Source organism: Cottoperca gobio, chromosome 6, assembly GCF_900634415.1.
Source record: "Cottoperca gobio chromosome 6, fCotGob3.1, whole genome shotgun sequence".
Classification (NCBI taxonomy): domain Eukaryota; kingdom Metazoa; phylum Chordata; class Actinopteri; order Perciformes; family Bovichtidae; genus Cottoperca; species Cottoperca gobio.
The window spans coordinates 2,179,422-2,203,303 of record NC_041360.1 but is presented as its reverse complement, the minus strand read 5'-3'; the positions used below and the strand labels follow the sequence as shown (position 1 = coordinate 2,203,303).

Sequence of the window (23,882 nt, the reverse complement as noted above, 5' to 3'; positions counted from 1 at the left end):
TCATATCAACCTGCGTCACACAGGTGTTGTGTTGTTCTTTTACTACATCGGACTCAACTGAGTGAGCAAAAGACGAGAGGATATTAGCAGAGAGACAGACAGCCTGATAGAGACCCAGACAGATCAGATCCTACCACAACACAAACACAAATAACTGACTTAACTATCCAACCCAGTGCTTTAGCATCCTGGAATCATCACAGCCATCAGTCAACCACAGCAACAATATAAAAAAAAGGGGCAGTGCAACAAGATGTAAACACACCAATGACATGTCAACAGCTAAATGTGAGTTGTTTTCTGTCCAGCTGATGAATGGAGGTCTAATATGTAGGACTCTCCTTTCAGCTGTTCTGGTGTCCACTGACTGCTGAGACAAATATCTGACTGTAGCTGCTGAATGCTCCACTATGTTTACCAACTTGTTGCTAACGTTGCCTGACAGCCGTTTGGTGTGGGGGGGTCAAGTACAGTGTTTATATGAGAGTAATTACTGATCTAATTTAAAGTTCGATTGAAACCTTTTTTTCCTGCACTGTTGGCTTTGCTATTGATGGAGTATGGATTCAGAAAGATAACACATAATTGGTTTTATGCCCTGACAACTGTTGTTTTTATTTCAAAAGATGGACTGCATGGTACATATCTACCATCCATATGTTAGGGCAGGGGTCGGGAACCTTTTTGGCATGGAGAGCCATAAAAGACAAATATTTTTAAATGTATTTCCTAGAGCGCCATATATTTAATAAAATTGAGTTTTAAGTATATCACGTCTCTGAGTACTAAAAGCGCTATCAGTGTTTCCCCTACCATTGTCTGTGAACAGAAAGAGACTTTTGGTTGTTGACCACAGTGTAGTCTGCGTCACGTCCTGCCTCCTGCACACTCTGCCCCCCCCCCCCACATGAACCAAGCAGAGTACTTCCAGTAAGTGAGGAAACGCTTCTGACACGGACTCCTGTTGTGTGCATGTAGTGTGAAAGAGAAACTCCGGACATTATCCGGCCTTAATATTACCCAGATATACACTTGAGCTATTGTCTGGTAATATTACTTTGGTAATTACATGGTATAACTTAATTATTACCTCCTTATTACCCCACTATTACCATGCTATTACTGAGCTGCAATGCCATGTGCTACCTTTATGTTACATAGTCAAAATAGTAACTAGAAAAAGTACTTACGCTAACGTGTACAGAAGCATAATATACACACACACACATATGGAATAAACAGAGTTTTAGCCTCTCAAACACACACATGCTCACCGTTGGCTTAAGATAGAGGGTGAACCATTGACACTGTCCACAGCGCTGCGTGTAATCTGCAGCCTGAGACTTCCCTCAGTCATCTGAGGTGAAAAGCAATTACTCAGCAACCCCATTACGTCCTCTGCCCTCCTCTGTCTGTCGCTCTGAGTGGACGTCTGCATGCTATTGTTTTCAGATTACAGACACATAAGCAAATATTCCACTTCTATACACAGGTGCTAAAAAAAGGTATGCATGTCTGCGGCCTGAAATAACACTTCCTTGCTGCTGCTCGGCTTGTGCTTGCATCAGCAGGTTTAGGTTTTTGAAGGGATGAAAAGAGCCTTCCTACCAGATACAGATTGTTGACATGTGTACATACTCTAACATATATATCGGGTCCAGGCTGAAATCAGTGAAGTGCTTCCTTAAGCACAGAAATAAATCAGCACAGATCCTCCCACACAGACACTGCAGCAGCACACACAAACAAATAAATACACCGCTGATGCAGAACGTACGTGGGATGCACAGGGACACAATTAGAGCAACTGCCGTCCACACAGTCGAGTGTTGTGGATGGATTTTAAGTCTGAACACAGGGATTGGGGGAACATCTGTGACTCTGAACTGGTTGCGGGATTCGAGAATATAGGTCAGCACTGCAATTTATTTCTGTTTCCTCTGCCTCTCTCTCACACACACACACACACACAGACATACACACACACACACACACACACACACACACACACACACACACACTGACATTGACACTTCCCATCTTCCCTCTCCTCTTTCCTCCCTGTTAACTCAGCGCACTGCATCCACAGAGGAGGCATATGAGGACATACACATTGTGCATACATACAAGGGCAGAATGAGATGACAGGGAATGAAGGAAAGACTGCAAGCGAGGTTTGTTGCTGTGACAACCACACAGCGGCCGATCACTGCTATTTTTCAGCACACACGAGCCCAAACACACACACACACACACACACACACACACACACACACACACACACACACACACACACACACCCCTCACCTTTGCAAATGTCGCCTCAACCTCACTATTCCCTTCCTGGCTGACTTTCGGCGCAGGCACACACACAAATGCTATTTACACACATTAGCAGAAAAAGAAGCGGAGCATGAGGTCAGAAAAGACACGAGGAGCGGACATAGCGTCTGGAAGAGATCATCGATGTGTTCACTGTTTGGACCTTATTTCAAATGTCAAGGCCGTCATGTAAAAGGTATAAAGGGCATCAAAGGTTGATCGGTCGTGTGGCTGCATGTCAACACAGCGTGTGCTGTAATTGCGATGTGCTGGCCGATAACGAGCAGCGAGGGCTCTGGCGGTCGCTGTGGTAGTTGGTGGGCAAGGCGACTGTTGCTAAGGACAGCGCCTAAATGTCGTCACTGCATTGCAAAAAGACTGTCTAAAGATAAACCTCTGACTTGGGCAGCGAGTGGAGCAGCATTCAAACTTTGATGAATAATCGATTAGTTAATAATAATAATAATAATAATAATAATAATAATGTATTAACAACAATTCTGATAGTAAAATAATCATTTGAGTCATTTATTTGGCAAATTCACAAAAACATTTTTGCCTCCAGTTTCTCAAATGTAAGGAGCTGCTGCTTTTCTTTATTTTTTTATATCAGAATATTGTTTAGTGATGGTGGTAAGCATCCGCATCCAGACACATCTTATATGGCATTAGCTGTGTGAAATACACCTCTGTCAATGTTTTATTTCATAATAGTACATTAAATTTTTAGCTGAACATAATGTGTTCATTGTTGGGCTTCAGCGGCCCCTGCTCTCAAATTAAAATATTTTAAATATTTCCCAAAATGTTGCACTATTCCTTTAAGTGGTTTTGACTATGCCTTGGATTCTGGGTAATTTGAAGGGATGGATTGATTTATTTTCAATGAAATGACTGACCAATGATTTGCTAATATAATCTACAGAAGAATTGATTCTGTAAACAATAGTCAGGAGCCCTCGTTGCTCATACAGCAGCTCGTCTGAACCCAATGCCTGCTGAGGGAACAACATGGTGTGTGTGAAGCTGAGAACTGTTCAGACTGAGTTCTGTTCGCTGTGTTCTTTGCTGGTCCCTGTCGGCCCACTGTGTTCTCTCCAGAGACGGCCTCTAAGGGGTTGATGGAGCGTTCAGGGACTCTCTTCGAAGCAAACATCTAATTTAACCACGTTACGCTGGATCGTACAGACCCAAACCATCGGCCACGCTGTATTCAAGCTGTGGCCCTGTCCTTTCTTTGTCTCAGTATAATTACATTATTATATAAAGACCAGTTCTCTTCTATCCTCCCTCCGCCTCACCTCCGTCTAAGGTTACATTACCTCTCTGTGAGACAAACGAAACAATAGACATTGTTTGTTCTGTTTCTGTGAGCTCTTTCCTCTCCACACCCTCAGCATCCATCCTCTCTTCTGTCTCTCCATCTCTCTCTGTCTGTTTTTCTCTTTCTCTTGGTCTGTCCTGTTCCCATGGAAACTGCTGGTCTTTCCGGTAAGTTAAGGAGAGTTTGTTGGACAGAGTTGCGTTGTGTGTACGTTGTGATGTAATCAAGCCAACAGTTTCCAGGGCTGCCGACCGTTTATGGTCATGACAGTGGTAGGCTGCTGACGATCAGGCTTCCTCCTGCCTGTGGCACAGAGAGGCTCTCTGAGGTGGAGACTGTGTGTGTTTAAGAGAGAGAAAGGTATACTACAAATACTGCTGTCTCATCCACTTATTACGCTGTTTGTGTATGTATTGCTTTATTTGTGGAGCGCTCAATGCAACTCCTGCTGCTACATAATCAAGGAGGCAAAAACAAAATGGAGGTGACAAATGGTAACTGGTTGCTGTAGAAGGTAGAGCATGGATATCAATATAATGCAACAGCATCCAAAAGACAAATCGCATCACAAGTACTGAAAACAGTTGCGGTGAGGTCTTGAGAGTAGATTTCCTGAGGACGAAGGTCTCGTGTCTCTGATTAAGCAACAGCTTCGTCTCTGTTAGTCTTAAAGGATCCTTTTGGTTTATTTCATCAACACTAAGTTTACAGCCATGCTTGCGGTTCTTTGAAGCTGTGCTGACGTACTGATGTCATCCTGCAGACATGCTCTCAATGCTAACATGCTGATGTTAATCAGGTACAATGTTCACCATCTTAGTTTAGCATGTTAGCATGGTAACATTTTAACATTCGATTGGTGATGGTTTACCGTACACTATGCACTGTAAGCTAGGCTTTCCCGTTAGCTTATCTGTTTTACCTGTTTTGATTTATGATATGATCCTGGATGTATCTTTTGAATGAGCTATTATTTCTTTAGTCCAGGGGGGGGGGGGGAAACCTTTTTCCTATCAAGGGCCATTTTATTTTTACAACATCCTTCGAGGGCCGTATTATTTATTGAACTCATAACCTCTGCAAACATTTTTAAAGACACAGCCCATTCATCTCACCTTTCTTTTATGCTGTGCAAAAAAGCAACTTTTTATCCTGTATCTTTCTGTTTTATCAGAAATCCTTTATTAGTCCCACAACGGGGAAATGTATCTCGTCACAGCTAAATAACATATGAAGTAAAAAGATAAAAATTAAAATTAAAAATTAAATAGAATAACAAATAATATAAGTACCAAGTGGTTGATATAAATAAAGTGAGTATTGCACATGGCAGTGATAACTGCACAGCAGTGGTGGAACAGTCTGTTCTTGGTGTGGTGGTCTACCTCTCTATCTGTCCATGTTTGTATGTTACGCTCTGCAGAGAGCTGCTTGTTGGGCCAAACTCCACCGAACAGCGTTAACTTTATCCAAATGCACTCGTCCTTTCAGCTCGTGCAGTTTGACATGTCTCGTGCAGTAATGACACTCGAGATTATCTTTCATCACCGCAAACGCGTCCGCACAAACTAGACACACTGGCCTTTTACTTCCACAAAGAAATCATCGTTTGTCCATTTCTCCTGGAAAGTGACATTCCACGTCCAGCTTTCCATTTCACACTCGCCATGCTGCGTTCACTGATGTCAATGACCGTCTCGTTTAATATTGAAGTTTTTTGACATGACGTGACCGTGTGATGACACGTTCCGGTCGTGTTGTGTTCAGGGACAGTCGCCCATTTAAAATATTAGCGTCTAGTTTTTTTTTACTAGTGGATTTTTTTTGCGTGCGTTTTACGAATTATCTCGAGGGCCGGATCAAATGGTCTCGTATACGGCCCGGAGGTTCCCCACCCCTGCTTTAGGAGTACAGTTGGTTACAGTAGCTCGACGGAGTAGCAGCGGCTATTAGCAAAGGCGTGTGGCTTAGCGAATGGTGAATAACATTGGTTAATACAACCTCATTAAGAATTATTATAAATGTTGGCCAAAGCTACAAAAATTTGACCTAAATTATTGAAGCAGAATTTTTGTCTTAGTCTAGATTTAGAAATGAACACAATGCTCATGTATCATGTACTCACACTCAACAGATGGAAAAGTCAAACCAAACCTAAGCCGAGGCAGCAGAGCTCTTAATGATGCAGTAGTCTGGGTAAGAGGAAATAAAAGTCAGATTATTTTTGATGATAAATGATGAAAAATTCTCAATTTTAGATGCGGTTTGCAACTGAGCAAAACAAAACTACAAATCTCTTTTCCTAAATATCAAAGCTGGTATCAGCGTCAGTAATGGCAGACTGCTGTACACTCAGCAGATCATTAGCCAAGTGTAGTTTTAAATATGTGTTATGTAATATTTGTGATACAGAGTAAATAATACTATTGTTTTATTTGTAGGTCCCATCCACCTAAAATCCCACACACACGCTAGATGAATGCCGGTTATCATTTAAGTTATGTGAAAGGTTGAGAAGAACTGAAAATGACTTTCATCTCGATAACAATAATAGTATTTTTGGCTTCTTGCAGTCGTTGTTCTGAGCTGCAGATCAAAGATGTTTACAAGTCAAACAGAATATATACTTTGCTGTCACCTTTATATCTTGTCCTGTATAACTAAACATCAAGAGTCCCCCCCCCCATCCTGCCTTGTGCCTGGTTGGCTCTGCAGCGTGACAAGCCGTGTGACTCTCAGACTTTCCATCTGTAGTATTAATGGTGTCTTCTCTCGCCTCCTCTCTGATCTGTCTGCCTGACACCGCCTGCCTGGAGTGCCTCTGTGTGTTAAATCTCCGCCTTCAGTCTGCCATGCCACCGAGCTAAACCCCCAGAGTTACTTTGCTCCTGCAGTAGAATGTCTGCCTTCAGCCTGTCTGCTGTAGAGCTGAATCTCAGCATGGCTCTGCATGTGTGTGCATCTGCAGCTGAATCAGGTTCCAACTCCCCTGCCACAGAGCTCAAAACCTACAGTGTCCTCAGTTTTGGCTTTAAGTATGTTCAGACATTCACAAAAACATGCCACATTCCATCTTTACCCTTCTACCCTTTAACGGCCTGCCTTAATTGAAACAAATAGACTCTTTTTGAATGTTATACCTTTCTAATGAATTTGGACAGAACATTTTAAAGGACATATTGAATTGCTGGACTGACAGACTGCTATGAAAGGTTATGTTTTTAAGTGTACAACATACCTTGCCGTGCATTGTACCTAGACAGGCACAATGACCAAAAACACAAGACTCTAATGCAACTGTATGTTTATTACATATTCATATTCATGTTACTTTTTATAGCACTGTGAAAATTCTGCACAGTGCTGTCGTCCTGCAGGCAGAGCAGTGGGTTGCGATATTAAAAAGATATCCTATTTAATCAGAATAAATATGTGTTCTGAGAGAAAATAAATCAATTATTTCTCCTTGTGTTTTTTTGCTTGTATTTGACCTCTGAACTGTTTGTGAGTCTGTGTTTATGCACCTCAAACAGCTAACATATCAACTGCACAGTTAGCATGTAGCAAGCTAGCAGAGGACATGACTGTGTGTTAAGATCAGCCGATGTTTACCATGTTCACCATTTTAGTTTTAGAGTGTTAGCATGCTAACATAGGCTAATAAGCTGATTAGCAGCTGAGGCTGATGGGAATATTACATGAAATAAATAATCAGGGGATTTTACAATTCATACCAAATATTATGCAATCCATCCAATATATTACATTACACTACATTGAGACATTTCAATCTGAACATCCATTTCGAATGTTATCAGGTGACTAGATCGGCCTTCTCAGTGGTAATCAGCCTGGTAGATGTGGGTCAGAAGGGGGCTGCTGCAGCAACTACTAGCTTTCATCATTGATTTACACGGCACATTCTAACACGCTGTTCAACTGAATGAAACATTACGCTTTGAACACAAACAAAACAACTTCTTTAAGTTTGGGAAGCAAACATTCTTGATTCGGTTTAGGAAGATATCATGGTTTGAGTTCAAATAAAAGAACAAGATTGCAATGAACTGTGGCTTTGGTGTAGCACTGGGTTGCGCAACTAGGTGGTGCCTCTGTCTGTTTAATGAGGATGAAAGTTGCTCACTGGGTGCATACACTCTTTTTCACACGTTCACGTTTTTGTGCCCATACAGCATGCTCAGTAGAGTCCTTCTCCAGCTGAGTCGGTTGGGAACATGTGAGTCTCAAGAGTTCTGTTGGTGGAGCCGACTGACTTCCTGTTGGCTCCCCAAACACAGGAATAGTAATACAATAATGTAATCACATGGCTCTTTTAAACTTTCCACATGTTGTTTGTCCCAAAATCTAATTTAGATAATAAAAAGTAATTTTGGTTTGTGAAAAAAATAATCCACCGTTTCATAGCCGTTACTCTTCTCATGATTGTGTGTGGGAAAAATCCTTTGTGGGCTTGTGTGTTGCAATAGCCTGCGTGGCCATTATGGGCCTCCATGGGGGCTTGATGAGTACAGGCAACCTCACATTGACTCCAGGAAGTCACTGTGGCAAACATGTCAAACTATTCCTTATTCCTCAAGGATAATACCCCCTAAAAATGTGTTTCTGCTGACTGGAGGTCAGAGGTGTGTGCTCCCAGACCCTGTGACATCACCGTTAGTTGTGGTTACAGGTGTGAAAAAGCACACTTCTGATTGCTTGAAATTTGCATCCCCTGAGAAAGGGTTAACACAGGAGCTACAGTTGAAAAATATAAGAATGGCATAGCTGTCATCACTGTGCTTCTCATGTGATGGTGTTAAAGCTGCTTGGACTGATGAACACCTCCATAAGAGGAGAACCACATGTTTTTCTCTCCCCATGCATTTTATCAGTCTCATTTTCTTCACTGTCTGCTTCGTTTCTCTTGATTCGATCCTCCCTTTTCCTGCCCTCTCTCCTCTCCTCCTTTTCTCACCACTCAGTATCTCTCCACCTCCCCTGCTCACTTCCATGATTCAGCCTTATTCCTTATTCTCTAGCATTCTTGCATTTGTTCTGTCTATTGCTCTCTCATGCCCTCTTTTTTTCATCAATTCCTCGTCCAACTTTCTCTCTCGCCTTCCTCTTCTCTGCCTTACTGTCCCCTTTATTTCTCTCCCTCTGTCCTGTTCTCCTCCTCCTCAGTTCTGCACCATAAAGTAGACGGCTGGATGATTCATCTCTCCCTCTGCCCCCGGACTGTTGTGATCCTTATTTTACTGCACAGTTAAAACGGACTCCCCCTTTCTCCTCTGACGTCTGTCTGTCCTCTGCAGCTATTGACACTTATCAACCAAAGCGTTCACTGTTAATACAGATAACAGCCTCGACTGGAAACAATAACTGAGCCTTCATCTGCTCTGTAATTATTGTCTGCAGATATTTTATATGAGCTTTGAATACAGTCAGGATTTTACAGTGCTATTGATTTGATCTGGAAGAGTTGTTTGTGCAGCCATTACGCTCCCAGGCACGGGTTTGATTTAGACTGGCTCCTCTCCATGAATGTCGCTATGTAGAGTCCAGCTCTCTTCTCCCGGGCATTATTCATCATTATGAGACAGGTTGATCCACGTTTTAATCATATTAAAATTCTGGCTATATTCAATAACTGCACATGGCCACTACATGTGGTTGAGATTGGGGTCATGGTGGCAGTGAATAAACTCTGACTAAGGTTAAGGATAGACAACTAAAACACTTGGTGAAGCTTAGGGAAAGATTGTGTTTAAAGTAAAAAAGCAATGTAATATAAGCAAATAGTGTTTGTGTGTCTGGTCTGCGTGAAAGTCTGAGGTTTATTTGTACAAGTGTGGGCTACACACAATAATTAATGTGAATACTACATTAAAATGATTAGCCTAGCAACTGTTTCTAATTAAATTGGTTATGTGAAATGCTGCCTTCATTTGTGTATTTTTAATGCATAACCCTACTGAAAATCACTTTGTTTCATTGATAAAGTACTTTTTCTTTTTACATTGAAACCACAAATCAAAACATAAAGAGGAGGTTAAAAATAGTTTTGTTTGGTCTGGAGTAGTGTCTGCAAAGCTTCTTGTCAGACTGCTTCCAGCCCCAAGAAGCTCACCTAATTGGGGTTAGGGCAGCCTTGCCTGGGACACAAAACCCAAGGCAAAATAAAGCTCTATATAAATATAAAAATATATATAATATATATAAAGTCTATACATTTTGTATCGACTCAGAGCTCCTCTTATTTGGATTAAGGTTGTTGGTCAGTTAGAGAGATTGTAGCACGTAACTGTAAAACTGTGAAAGCAGGGTTTTGAAAAGTGACGAACATGTCACCCTGTCGTCAATGGAAGGGAGCCCATGGCACTACACGAGCATCTCAACACCCTTACTTTCTGCCTCGCTAAATGATCAACCAACCTTTAAATGATGAAAAACACACACACATCAAAAAAATGTAATCTGTGTGTTCATCAGAAGGTTATTGGCTGCAGCACGATGTACACTCTGCTGAGCTAATAGCCACTAGCATTATCCAAAGTAAGAACACTGACCTTTAGGTAATTAAAAGTTGTTAAGTAAGGGATGAAGAACAGTGAGCCAGCGATTATTGCAGAACAAGCCCCGACTAGGTGATTCAAGACCCCTGAAGGGATTTCATTATGTGCCAAAGTAAACTACACACTTTTTAAAAAAAAAACCTGCAAAGCCTGCCATAACCACAACATATCATGTTAAACTTCAAATAAATATTCATTAACTCAATTCAGCTGGTATACCAAGGATATGTTCAAACTATCATTTAAACTATATAGTCACCCTCATGAAACAGGGAAAGTGAAATTATTACATCTGTGAATCTACATTAATCTGCGGAGTTTTCCCTTTATTTCATTTAAACTTTCACAGAAAATCTTAAATCTGCTTTCAGTTGAAAAGCTTCATCATTTTAGTTTTTCAGACAATCCTAGCATGATATGTAGTAGTAACACTCCACAGCACTAAGAGAGGTTTGGGTTAGCGTTGTCAGATATAATACATGTTCCAAAGATGCTAGCAGTGGGAGATAACAAAGAACAAGCTAACAGGCAGCTCCTCAAGTCAAACAGAATCAAACAATACAGTGACACCACATGTTTAGCCTTTTCTATTGTACAGAACACTGACAATGACACATTTTAATGTTAAAAACGCAGTTTAAATGCAACTTTCACCACTGCTGTCTTCTTTGTGCATTCCATTAGCAGTGTTAGCATATGTAGCCAGAATGCTAAGTGATATGAAAGTCTAAAGTTCTGAAGTGGATCAACACGAAACGTTGAACAGTCTTATTGGAAGTTGAGTACTTGTTATGTTGGCATGATGACCTTATGCTCTCAGTGGTAATAGTGGAATAAGACACCATTGACTGTAAGTGTAGTCGTGCTGCTTCCCTCCCAGCTATGGCCAAAGATGTAGCTATTGTACAACACTTGAACACTGAACACACATTCACTTCTGAGGCCTTTTACCTTCACACATAGCAGCTATGTTTGAGAACAGCTTACTCCTAATTCACATCTCCTTATCTGCCTTACCTACAGCGGGACAGACATTACATTTGGTCTGTGCATCCAGTAAAATAACTGTTCCAGGATGTGTTTATCTTAAGGGCATGGTCACACATGCGTTAAATAAACATTCGCCTCCCGTTCACTTCCTTTCTATGCGAGAAAAGGAGTGGAATATGAACTTCCGGTGACGAAGAGTGTAGAGTTCAAGTTTCAGGCGAATACCACCTCGGCAGCAATGGTCACTCACCTGCATTCACACAGGTGTAACTCACACTCAGCCTCACATAAATACTGAAATCTGCTTGCCTAGTTTTTACAAAAACAAAAGAAAAACAAGGTGCAAATAAAAGACTAATTAAAACAGATTTTGAGTTTTGGAAAGTGTATTTGTATATTATCTTGTCTTTGTGCTAAACTGAAAACACCCTAGCTGTATGTGTGCCCTGGGGGTTCTATCAATATCTATCTTCCCACCTAACTTTGCGTTTGCAAACAAACTGAACGCTAAGCCTGAACCTTTAAAACCAAATACAGTTGCTCTGAACCGGCTGCAGCACAGGAACAATAAGTACCAATCTGTGCAAACATTTCATACCCAGTACAGCTGTGCTGTTTATCTGTAGCTTCACTTCCTGCTGACAGACACTTTGTGGCACGTCCTCGGCACAAGTATCTCTGTTAGTCTTGAAGTCTTCATACGTGGACTGTGGTTATTTGGGAGCTGCGTCAGGGTCTCACGCTGGGCCGGGCTGGGTTGATGAAATATTTATTGGCCAGAGATTGAGTTGAGTGACCTTGTCTGGGAAGTGTGTATGTGTATGTGTGTGTATGTGTATGTGTATGTGTGTGTGTGTGTGTGTGTGTGTGCGTGTGCGCGTGTGCGTGTGCGTTCTCAGGGTATTCCGCCCACAGACAGGTAGATTGGAGAACAGATTACCTGCAAGTCTCCCTACCCTCTACTTATATGGAATCATATTTCGGCGACTGGACATTTTGAGCACAGAAAAATATTCTTTGTAAGCACTTACATTATATTGTGGTAAAATTATAATAAAAGGAATAATTTAATTTGAGCAAACAAAAATCTATTCTTAATAAATGTATGCATGTTTTATAAAATCCACATAGACAAACAATTGTAACTTCTCAGTTTAAGAGCAAGCATATTGTGTTTTGGTGGAGTTTAACACACTAAACAAATTCACATATGCTGGCATATAGTCATTTAGTAACCCCACACAGACTGTGGGATAAGGTTCTGAGTTAAAAGCTTCAAAGTAACTAGCACTGGGAGGCAATGAGGTACAATCTAATGGACATATTCTCAAAGTCAAATGGATTCAAGCATTTTTTTATTTTCCAGCACAGTGTTAGAAACAATGACAAACTGAAAATGTTTAAACCATACCTGTCAACCCTCCCGTTTTTTCCGGGATTATCCCATATTTTTAACCTTAAAAAAAAAAGGCCTAATTAAAAAAAGTGTAAAGTGGCCTCCGATAAAGCAGGTGGCAGTATTATATTTAACATGAGCTGAAAAACGTTATTCGCCAGTAGAAGAAGAAGAAAACGGGAACAATAACACAGAAGAAGACGAAAGCATATGGATGAGAGTCAAAGTGAACGGGAGATATATGAAGACGCAGTTGTACCTGCCAAACAAGTTAATGAGAGGAGACCTTCCCTTATTTAATAAAAAGCAGAGTAAGCAGAGCAAACTCATGCTTTTTGCCATTCAGATTTTAGCTTTGCACACGGCGGAAAAAGCGATGTTCATCAGTATGAAAAATCACGCCCAAGAGGCACAAAACATACACTGTCAATGACTTCATTTGTGACAAGAACTGTTTCGGAGGTAAACCAAGTGACCAAAACTGAGGGAAAGATGTCGATGCTTTGCGCCAAAAATAATGTAGCCTTCAGCTTCTGTGATGATTTCAGTCGCAGTGTAGCGGACATGTTTCCCGACCCTGGCATCGCAAGGAAGTCCTCGTTGGGGGAAACAAAAGCCACACAACTCATCAATCATCAAATCAATTGATGATATTAACTAATAAATAAAATACATAAATCTTATAAACATGTCTGTACAAGTAATACATAATTTAAATAAACATGTATTTCCTGAATGTATATACCCGTCCCTTATGTGTTTACATTTACATTACATGGGGGTGGGGGCTGGGTGGCTGAGAGATGTTCAAATATGGGCGGAGTCCGCCAAAAACTTGACTTTAATTTGAGACACCAATGTTGTTCCAAATATTATCCTCTCTCCTCACTCCTCACTCCTCTCTCCTCTCTCCTCTCTCCTCACTCCTCACTCCTCTCTCCTCTCCACTCTCCTCACTCCTCTCCTCTCTTCTCACTCCTCTCATCTCTCATCTCTCCTCACTCCTCTCTCCTCACTCCTCACTCCTAACTCCTCTCTCCTCTCTCCTCTCCTCTCTCCTCACTCCTCACTCCTCTCTCCTCACTCCTCTCTCCTCTCCACTCTCCTCACTCCTCTCCTCTCTCCTCACTCCTCTCATCTCTCATCTCTCATCACTCCTCTCTCCTCACTCCTCACCCTCCTCTCTCCTCACTCCTCACTCCTCACTCCTCTCTCCTCTCTCCTCTCTCCTCTCCACTCTCCTCTCTCCTCACTCCTCTCTCCTCTCTCCTCTCTCCTCTCTCCTCACTCATCTCTCATCACTCCTCTCTCCTCTCTCCTCACTCCTCTCTCCTCACTCCTCACTCCTCTCTCCTCACTCCTCTCTCCTCTCCACTCCTCACTCCTCACTCCTCTCCTCCTCTCCTCACTCCTATCATCTCTCCTCTCTCCTCTCTCCTCACTCCTCACTCCTGTCTCCTCACTCCTCACTCCTCTCTCCTCTCCTCACTCCTCTCTCCTCTCCTCACTCCTCACTCCTCTCATCTCTCCTCTTCACTCTCCTCTCTCCTCACTCCTCACTCCTCTCTCCTCACTCTCACTCCTCTCTCCTCTCCTCACTCTCTCTCCTCTCCTCTCCTCACTCCTCACTCCTCTCATCTCTCCTCTTCACTCTCCTCATTCCTCTCTCCTCTCTCATCTCCTCACTCCTCTCATCTCTCCTCTCCACTCTCCTCTCTCCTCACTCCTTTCTCCTCGACTCCTCTCTCCTCACTCCTCTCATCTCTCCTCTCTCCTCACTCCTCACTCCTCTCTCCTCACTCCTCACTCCTAACTCCTCTCTCCTCTCTCCTCACTCCTCTCTCCTCTCTCCTCACTCCTCTCATCTCTCCTCTTCACTCTCCTCACTCCTCTCTCCTCTCTCATCTCCTCACTCTTCTCATCTCTCCTCTCCACTCTCCTCTCTCCTCTCTCCTCTCTCCTCACTCCTCTCTCCTCGACTCCTCTACGCGCATTTAAGGAATTGGGACATCCTTCAACATGGAGTGTCTTGATCAATTTCGGGGTCAAGAAATTGACACTTGACTCGATTGGAACCCGTGTGTGACATTAAAAATATTTGTATGTCTAAATGATCATCTATTGGTAAAACAAATATTAAATATCCTGTATATTATGATAATTCTAGTCTTCACACTTCATACACAATCCATTCATCCAATCCATTTGTTTTTACTACAGTCTATGAAAAGTCATCTGTAGGTAAAGGTGATCAGGCTGAGCTTCTGATCATGTGGTGGTCGTCCTGATACAAATCATGATTTAGTCAGACATTATCATCCCAGCGATGAGCCAGCTTCAGGAAAATACAAACTGAAAGCATAACAACTGATTTAGCAGTTGAGTCATTATTCAGCTTTGATCCCCACCGCTCGCTGAATGTTAATTATTGTATCAGAGCATAGCACTGCTTCTGTGCAACTTTGATTCACTGATGTTTTCATCACTAATACATCACAGAGAGCTGACTGAAAACAGTATAACACAACATTCAGTGTAGTTCAAGTGTTTGCTCTTGATGCTGAAAAGGAAATGTATGCAGCACCTGCCACTAGAAAACACAAATGTAAAGTAAGTTCCTAAATTGTAATTATTAGCGTATTATCTAAATTGGTTACTAGAAAAAATCAACTGCGTTATATAAACAGGAAGTCACCATGGGTAGCACCTTGAGTTGCAACAGAATTGCTGAAAACAACAGTTTTAGGAGACCAAATCATTTATTAAACTTAACTTCCAATTCTTTGTAAATATAGTTAGTATTTAGTTTTGCTTATATCTGCATACATGGAGAAATATGTGTTTCAGAGTTACTAGTATTCATGCAGTTTAGCATGATTAGGAAGTATCTTTTTGAAGTCATTTTTCTAACTTGTTATTAGGCAACTTAACATTTTGTTGTTTGTAAATTGTTGTGTTTTTTTGTTAATTTTAAATTTGACCAGTTTTACATTAATATAACACAGCATTTAATCAATATGTTGACCATATTCAATATTAGCACTTTTACACTTAACAGCTCATTTATTAGCAAGCTAGCTGTAGTTGTGTCAGGTGGTTCAGTTAGCTACGGCAGTTACTTGTTATAAATGTTAAGTAACAACTGATCTCTCCATTATGTAAATCTTAGTAAACACTTACATTATAACTAGGCTAACAGAATATTTTAATCAGTAGAGCTCTCTACACAACGGCTAACGGCTAACACTTCAAGTGTTTGAGCGCTGCCAAAACCTGAGTGACCTTCACTCCATACTAATAATAATAATAAATATTATTTGTAAAGCGCCTTTCATGGCTAAAAGCAATCTCAAGCTGCTGAGTAGAGTCCTGTGTAGAGACATACGGATACCTGGCTACTAATCAGTTAGATTAGTTCAAACTAAAGGCCCCGTCACACATATCCGTATGACAGAAACGTATGCTGGTGTATACGAAATATCGGCAATACGTTGATATAAATTAAGGGTAAGTTGTGATCGTTTGAAGGACACAGACGATAAGCCAAACACGCCAGACATAAGTCCCTGTCACACAGCTCCGTATGGCAGAAACATGCCGGTGTATATGAAAAGTAGCTCAACATTTGTCAGAGTCCAAATACGTCCAACTTTTCCACAGTGGTGTTGTAGCTGACGTATACATAACGAATACATAACTAATTATTATACGTATGTCAAACATTGTTAGCTTATCACTTACTTATTTAAAACGTATCAGAGCGTCTGACCAATGGAGATGGAAAAGTGCCATTTGGTTCACGTCATGCTGATGCTGGAGAACGGCTAGAATGTACTCTTGTCCTCTCAGCATCCTCCATGCTCTCTGATGATGGATTGATGTATTCATCAAGACGTGCTGTGTAGAAGTGAGGATGAGCTCCTCACAGGGACCCTATATACTACAGTGCCCTCCAGTACAATTATTGAAAGAAATTTTTATTTTTATTTTAAATAAATATTTTTCTCCAAAACATGTGTGCCACAATTATTGGCACCCCTTCATTTAATATTTTGTGCAGCCTCCTTTTGCCAGGATTACAGCTCTGAGTCTTTTCCTGTGATGCCTGATGAGGTTGGTGAACACATGGCACGGGATCTGAGACCATTCTTCCACAAACAATCTCTCCAGATCCTTCAGATTCAGAGTTTGACACTTCTCTTCAGCTCATCCCACACATTTTCTATAGGATTTAGGTCCGGGGACTGTGATGGCCGTGGCAAAACCTTTATTCTGTGGTCAGTAAACCATTGTTGTGTAGATTTTGAGGTGTGCTTTAGATCATTGTCCTGCTGGAAGGTCCAACCACGGCCCATTTTAAGTTTCCAGGCAGAGGCTGTTAGGTTTTCATTTAATATCTGCTTGTATTTGATAGAATCCATGATATCATGTATCCTAACAAGATTTCCAGGGCCTTTGGAAGAAAAACAGCTCCACAACATCAACGATCCACCACCATACTTCACAGTGGGTATGAGGTGCTTTTCTGTATGGCTATCTTTCTGTCTACGCCAAACCCACCTTTGATGTTTGTTGCCAAGAAGCTCTATTTTGGTCTCATCTGACCATATAACCCTGTCCCAATCAAAGTCCCAGGAACGTTTGGCAAACTGTAGGCGCTTTAGTTTGTTGTTAATTGACAGCAATGGCTTTTTTCTGGCAACCCTCCCAAACAACTTGTGGTGATGTAGGCGGTGTCTGATGGTGGTTTTGGAGACTTTCTGACCCAAGACTAAACTAACCTCTGCAATTCTCCAGCTGTGATCCTTGGAGATTCTTTTGCCAGTGGAACCATCCTCCTCACGGTGTGTGTCGTCAATGTACACACACATCCTCTTCCTGGCTGATTCTTAACATCTCCTGTTGCTTTAAACTTCTTAATTATTGCCCTGTAGTGGAAATGGGCATTTTCAACTGTTTTAAGATTTTCTTATATCCATTTCCTAATTTGTGCAGCTCAACAACTTTTCGTCGCAGATCATCACTGTGTTCTCGGGTCTTTCCCGTAGTGAAGAATGACAAAGAGAATGTTGGCCTGTGTCACCTCATATTAATACCGCAGTGAAACAGAAAGTCATGGTTGACCACCTAAGAGTTCCTAATCAAACAGGTGAACCTAAAGATGTAAGATATGACTGGAAATATACTTCAGTTAGATTTGTATCATAGGATTTTCTAGGGGTGCCAATAATTGTGGCACACATGTTTAGGATTCAAATATTTATTCAAAGTCAACATTTATTTTTTCCTTCAATAATTTTACTTCAGTGAAAAGGTAAGGTTTCTGTGAATATTTTGAATGAAAGGCCAAGAAGATAAACAATAAAATACATTTTACAGCCTGTTTTGCTCATATTTACTAAAGGGGTGCCAATAATTCTGGAGGGCACTGTAGGTATTCACGTACTGTATTTACGTAGGTATTCAGTATTCACGTATGTCTAACGTAACGTAACTTATTTATAACGGCTGCATAACTTATGAAGCACACGTTGGGTACGTCCGGAAGTTTTGAACATGCTCAAAACATTTTCACAGACTCAGCGTTCAACAACGCACCCCAGCGTAACACAGCGAGCTCTTAACGAATACTAAATCAAATCAAATTATACATTTGTCTCAGTGTGCTTTACAGACTGTACAGGTTACGACATCCTCTGTCCTTAGACCCTCGCATCGCACAAGGAAAAACTTCCTAAAAGAAACCCCAAAATTAAAGGGGGAAAAATGGAAGAAACCTCAGGGAGAGCAACTGAGGAGGGATCCCTCTCCCAGGACGGACAGACGTGCAATAGATGTCGTGTGTACAGGATAAACAACATAGTACAAATACAACATTTGACAGAAATTATGTTGTGTTGGAAAAAAAAAAGAAAGTATGGATGAATCCAGGAAAATGTCAATAAGGCTTCCCGGTGTCCAGCAGGACCAGGGCAGCAGGCGCAGCCACGATTCATGATCCTGACGTAAACTTTATCAGTGGCAACCTGCCACATGAGAGACAGACACTCCGGGGATGATACCCCGGATGGTGAGTTAGTAACATACATTTACATAAATGCATACAGATAGAGAGGGAGAAGAAGAGAGGGAGAAGAAGAGAGAGGGAGAGAAGGAAGAGAGCAGGGAGGTGTCCCCCGGCAGTCTAAGCCTATAGCAGCATAACTAGGGGCTGATCCAGGGCAAACCTGAGCCAGCCCTAACTATAAGCTTTATCAAAAAGGAAAGTCTTTAGCCTATTTATACTACTTATGCCTTAAATCAACGTAAACCAGCGTATTGCCGATATTTTGTATACGCCATATTTTTGTATACGTTATGCATTTGTTGGGTATTCGTCTGATACATTTTGTATAAGTAAGTGATACGCTATCAATAGGTTAGACATGCGTATCTGTATACGTTCACTTTTCCGATCTGATCCGATGACAAGTTGGACGTATTTGGACTCTGACAAATTGTGAGCTATTATTCGTATATGTTTCCGCCATAAGGCCTTAAAGCGAGTATTCAGCTCCGTTTCTCTGTATTTTGGACCAGCAGCCTTCAGAGAAGACTCGCCTGCTGAATGTGTTTGTATTGATTGTATTCTCTGGCTTCGTGGTTAGAGGGGCCCACACGGTTTTGTGAGTGCTTTTTTTGGTATGTGAAGCAATTACACAGGATGTTACTGTACCCCAGGGCTTAAATTGCCCACTGAATGTCTAGTAGTGCAGTGCATTGCACTAATGGGAAAGGTAATAGTTTCAAACATTCTGATTTTATTCTAATTCTTTGCCACAAGGTATAATTAAGATTTCAATCTTTTTTTTTCAATTTTTCCCTGTATACTTCTTTATTCAGGCCACAATGCCAGCAATGTGTTAATAATATTTTCAGGTTATCACAATCAACAAATGTGTCCCCGTCCCCTCCACACTCACAGTTGTGATGCTACTTTAGACGTTGTTTCATCATCTTTGACCAGATGTAAACATTATGTGAACGTACAGTACACCACAGTGTAGACTGATGCAGTGCATATCAAACAGTGCTATCAGGCTGGACAATAGAGTTAGCTTCTTGGGTTTAATGCACGCTGTGTGTTAAAATGTTTAAAATGTTAAAAGATGATAACAAACACTATGTTCTGTTTATTTGTGTGCACAAAGTATTAATTCAAGTCCGAGAAATACTAATTTGTGGTTAGACATCTTAACACCCTTGTTCACATTTGTTGTCCTTCCTGATTGAAGTAGCTGTAGACCACAACAAAGGGCAGCATAGGGGAGCAGTGGTGAGAGCTGTGGCCTCTCAGCAAGAAGTTTCAGGGTGTGAACCTGCTGACTGGCTGGGAGTCTTATTCTATGGGACTTTCCGTACACAGTTACACAGTCCAGAAAACAACAACATCTGTCTCCGCAGCAGCAGTCAGTAAGAGCTGGATCCAGACAAAGCGGGACTCACAGTCTCTACTGGGTCATTTGGTATAACGTGTCCCATGCCGGTGATCATTGAAGAATTGCGCACAGTCTGCTGACGTCACCTGCAGTCAAGACAAATATTTGCGAGAAACATGCGAATTTTACATAAACCAAATACGCACGGTGTACGATGCACAAGTTGCTTAAATACTCACACGCTTGTGCACTCTCACAACACACACGTCCACATACACACTCACATAGGCACCACTATAATTAATTTATGATCCAGTCCTTTGATTTATTTTTGTCCCTATCTGACCTTATGCGCTCCTTGAATATGAAAAGACCTCAAGGATTTGTGGTGTATGGCTGAGTCGAAGGCAAATGCACACGCACACACATACCTCCCTGACTTCGCAGCTTGAGTCCTGCTGGACCATGTATCATAACCCTCATTTCTCCTCAGATGCCTGCACTCTCTCACCTTCCTTCTGCACCTCTTTTTCACTCATTTCCTCCATCTCCCTCTCTCTGCTCGTCCCTATGGAGCATCTGAAAATAGCAGCCAAGGGAAAAGTGGGTCAGGTGCCATGTGGAGGGGGGCGTCTGTTAATAGTGAATGTGTCTGTGTGTAACCTAACGTATTGTCAAACGATTGTACCTCAGATTTCAAAGGTTGTTTTATCGAAGCCCATTATGTTTGCAGGCAGACATTTTCAGAGCGCTGGAATCATGAAGTAAGCGCCGCATACTGTACGTAACACACTACAGGCTTGCAGCATTTTTCAGTCAAACATTTTCCCCTTTTCTCATGAAAATAACAATAACAAACACCCACTAATATATGAGTCATTTAGTCTACAAAATGTGTACAATTTCACAGTTTCACAAAGCCTAAGGTTAAAAAATGTCTTCAAAATGTTTGTCTAGTTTAAAACCAAAAGATATCCAATTTTAAATGATATAAAACCGAAATAAGCAGCCACAAAAATGATTTAAAACATTATTCCTGATTACGTCTCATTAAAGAAAAGCTCTGGGGTATTGAAAAAATAGCCTCTGTAAACTACATATCTGCTTAGATGTCTGTTTAGGTGTGAGTAAGTTCTCTTTTTCAAACTATTGTTCTTGAACTCCTCTATACCTCTGTGGGCTTAAAGAGAGGTCACTGCTGTCTGTATCCAAGCTACACAGTGAGAAGCCAAATATTCTGGTCTTACTGGGGAACTCCACTAATTGTACACATAAAGGGACGTTTACTAGTCATGAGAAGTTAAAGATAATAACACCTGATAATGTCATACAGTGGTTCCCAAACGGGGTCAGAAACAGAGGGACCCAGATAACTGTGATGGGGTAAAAGACAAATTGCATCATGGGAACTGTAAGATCTAGGGCTTTTTGGAGCGTATCCCTTATATGGCTTTTCTTCATCTGTCTCTTGTGTGTTCCTTAATGGAAGAGCAACACTAAATCACTGCACTAGCCGTAATTGCAAACAAGTTTCAAAGGACAAGAAAAAAAGAGAGAACAACAACAGACAAACAGGCAAACTAATAGACATAGATTGTCTAATTCTGTCAGGAGTACATAGACCCACCAACCTGCAAAGAAACACAAACGTCCTCACAGAAAGAAAAACTCTCCCACAAAAGAAAAGTGTTCTCAAATAAAAAAAACCTGGCAATGCTATTGGTTGTATGTGTAAATCTCATTATACCACCATCACTGTCCCTTCACAGAAGATGCTATGATCATAGTCACCTCCACGAAAACCTTTAATCTAATCAGTGAAAACCCGAAGGTTGTGATGTTAGACATGTATGTGTGTGAGTCAGTGGATCAAGGTTTAAAAACAAACGTAATTATTTTGAGAGCTTGTTGGTGCCAGTACAGGAAACATACAGTAAGCTCAGTATGTCTAGGTCATTGGCTAGGTTGACTGTCTGTTGAAAATGGGAGAGGAGCCGTGTTAAAGTCTGAAGTTGTGTTAACACTTCCACCCAACACAGACTTTGCACTTCCTTATATATCAAGGTCAGCGTATTTCCTCCATTGCTCCAGTCATAATTACTTATTTGTCACTTAAACGTATACATATGTCGTTTTGGCGCTGAAAGGACTAATGCTGTCTCTCCTCTTGGAAGGCCATTTCTCTCAAAAACCCATCTGGCCAATTTGCATTTATTTGCAAAAGCACCTTAAGTCTGTACGATACCCAAGTGAATATCCAAACCTTTTTAAATGATGGATGTTCCAAGACATAACAGCTTTTCTGTCAGTTCTATGGGATAGCTTATTGACATGAATGCACTGTACACCCCAACAAAGTACACACACACACACACACACACACACACACACACACACACACACACACACACACACACACACACACACACACAAACACACTCCACATTGTAGGAAATGATTTTCATTAGAAAGTAGTTCCTTGTAGTAGTGCCCTGTTTCATTTTATATGTTGTATGGCCTGTGTTTATCTCAACTCATCGTGTCGACCTTTAGATCTTGCTTCTTGTAACGTTGTAACTTTGCTTGTAATGTTCATTGTAAGTGCAGCAACTAGAATCCTTACTAGTTCAATAGCTTCTTCAGAATATTGGGGAAATTATTTAATGCCTCCATCTATATTTCATTTGTGTTCTTTTGAGTTTTGGTTCACAGTGGATTTTTTTTTTCAATCTGTCTGGGCCAGGGCCTGTTAGGGTGTAGCTGCTTTGAAGAAATTGAAAACATCTCTTGCATTGAAATAGATTTGCATTTCAGCATTTGACATGGACATGACTTTGTTGGAGACTCAAAGGGGCCGGTTTGGTCCAGGCTGCACTGAGCTTTATATCACAGCATCCACACCTAGTCATGCTTTGTCAGAAGGGATCCAGGGACCCTGTCGAAAAAGAGAAACACATAAGTGGTCCGCTGATGGGTAATTCATCCCCAGGGCTCCGAGACTTTAGAAGACAAATGTGTATCGTTATTTCAATCTGAAACACATTTATTAGCTTTCTTTTATGAAAAGACATCTAAAAAATGCCCTTTACTCCCTTCCTTGGAATATGCTTTGTAATATTGTTATCGGCTGTCAGCTGAGTTATACGTGCTATACGAGTTCAGATCACGATGAAGCTGATACTTGTTTATTTCAGAGGTATATATTTGTTTTCTGTTCTCTGCTGCTTCCTAGGATTCAAGTGTCCTGTCTGTTCCAAGTCTGTGGCGTCCAATGAAATGGAAGTTCACTTCATCATGTGTCTAAGCAAGCCTCGCCTCTCCTACAATGGTAAGAAATGTCTTTTTCTCTTTCTGCACTTACTTTGTCTTCATATGACAGGAGGCTACACCTGGTGCATAGAAAAAGCCTGGCTGATGATGGCCTTGGTTTTTACTTTGGTAGTTTACTTTTTTCATACTTATTCCCGAAGTTGTGCCAAGTCTCCTGACCCTGCTGCTGTTCTCATAAATATTCATGACAAGGTGAGTGGGTCTACAGGCTGATGCATGTTGTCAAGCTAAAGCTTCTAAAACATGATGAATATGAATGAAGTGAAATGAGGAAAATCATAAAAATTCATAGAGTGAGTTTACACAGACGGACATATTCAGTCATGCACTCTTGAAAATACTGGCTAAAATCACTAGATCGGATAAAGAAACAAGGAATAATAATCCAATACGTTCCATTAGCATCTCAACTGGCATTAAGGTATAGGCTACATTGAGTGTTGACTCAATATAATATTCAATATTATATTGTTAATGTCTTTCTTATTCAAAATACTCAGATTTAAGCTTTTGCACAAAGTTACACT

General features: G+C 41.1%; 1 protein-coding gene across 1 annotated transcript in view; it reads left to right on the top strand.

Annotated features, from left to right (window-relative positions):
• The window catches only part of znrf1 (zinc and ring finger 1), a 56,079-nt gene that overhangs the window by 8,594 nt on the left and 23,603 nt on the right, over positions 1-23,882 (top strand). The window contains exon 2 of the mRNA XM_029433672.1: positions 23,258-23,353. Coding sequence (XP_029289532.1) covers positions 23,258-23,353 — 96 coding nt within the window. The remainder of the gene's footprint in view (positions 1-23,257; positions 23,354-23,882) is intronic.